Source organism: Trypanosoma conorhini (assembly GCF_003719485.1).
Source record: "Trypanosoma conorhini strain 025E chromosome Unknown Tco_14.4_contig_01208, whole genome shotgun sequence".
Taxonomy (NCBI): domain Eukaryota; phylum Euglenozoa; class Kinetoplastea; order Trypanosomatida; family Trypanosomatidae; genus Trypanosoma; species Trypanosoma conorhini.
In genome coordinates, this window is record NW_021705185.1 from 2783 (window position 1) to 3982 (window position 1200).

At 43.0% G+C, this 1200-nt stretch overlaps 1 protein-coding gene across 1 annotated transcript; it reads left to right on the top strand.

The window, feature by feature from the left end:
- On the top strand, positions 1–1083 carry Tco025E_09644 (secretory carrier membrane protein 3; the record flags this gene model as incomplete). The annotated part of the gene is made up of 1 exon (XM_029376455.1): positions 1–1083. The coding sequence occupies one exon, from the start codon at positions 1–3 to the stop codon at positions 1081–1083; it is 1083 nt and encodes a 360-aa protein (XP_029223684.1).
- Between the last annotated feature and the right edge of the window lie 117 nt (positions 1084–1200).

Here is a 1200-nt window from a genome sequence, read left to right on the forward strand (position 1 = left end):
ATGTATAATTTTGGTGACACAAGTCAACACGATACAGGGCGACCGAACGAAACATCGTTAGCAGAAAATCTGGATCATTTGGGGGGGGCACGGGATTTTTTGCATAATATTGAAGATGAAATGAGACCTCATGAGCGCCAAGGAGTTAATACCGGAACCACAGCTACTGCGCATGGTCTTCCTCACGCCTCCGCCTTTGCTCCGGAATTCTCACCACAGTCGAACCTTGATGATCCCCGGGAATCTTCAACGACAGCAACGGCTTCAGGGGGCCGGAAGGAAAAACACAAGGATAACAGTAAAATTCAGATTGCAAAAGAAGTTCTTGGGCTTAATAAGAAGGATACTTCCGGGATGTCACCTGAAGAAAAAGAGCGTGTATTACTCGAGGAAAGGTGGAAAAGAGCTATGGCAGAGGAGAATCGTTTGAATGTGCTTGAAGAAAGAGTAAAAAGCCGTGAGCAAGAGACTGCAGCCGCCGATCTTCTTCCTAACTTCCCTCCAAAGATTTTGTGCATAAAACCACTTGTGCACCATGACCTTCAACGGGTTCCAGAGATAAGAAGAAAATTTGTCAGGCTGAATTTTATTAATTGGATTGTAACTTGTGTTTTGCTTCTGCTCAATATGATCGTTGCTATTGCCGTGGTGGCCGCACCGTATAAAAAGGATGCAAAAAAAATATTTAAGCCTGCTCAAAATTCTGTATTAGCAATTGTGTATCTGCTAGGAGCGCCTTTAAGTTTTATTGTCTGGTATTGGCAGATATATTCTGCATGTTCCACAGGACGCCAAACGAAACATATATTGAGTCTTTGCGGGTTGATTATAGCTCTTGCCTTTGTCATTTTTATGGTTGTTGGTCGCTCAAATTATGCTGCATGTGGAGTAGATCTTACACTAGACATATCTGAAACGAAAAACAAGCTCCTTGTCGTGCCTGTCATCATTGTTCTTGGCTGTTGGGTAACAGAAGGGGTTTGGCTCTGTTACTGTATCGTAAGACAATGGATGTACTATCGTTTAGATGCGAACGCACAAGAAGAAGTGAGGCGCCAGATGCATAATGTGATAGGAGGGTAATAAAAGGGAGAACCCTTTTTTGTACGCTCATTTTTTCCCTTGGATTCCCTTTTTGGAGGTGTGGTAGTAACTTTATAAAGGGGTTTGAAGTGTGCAGCAATTGTAGAAAACTACGGG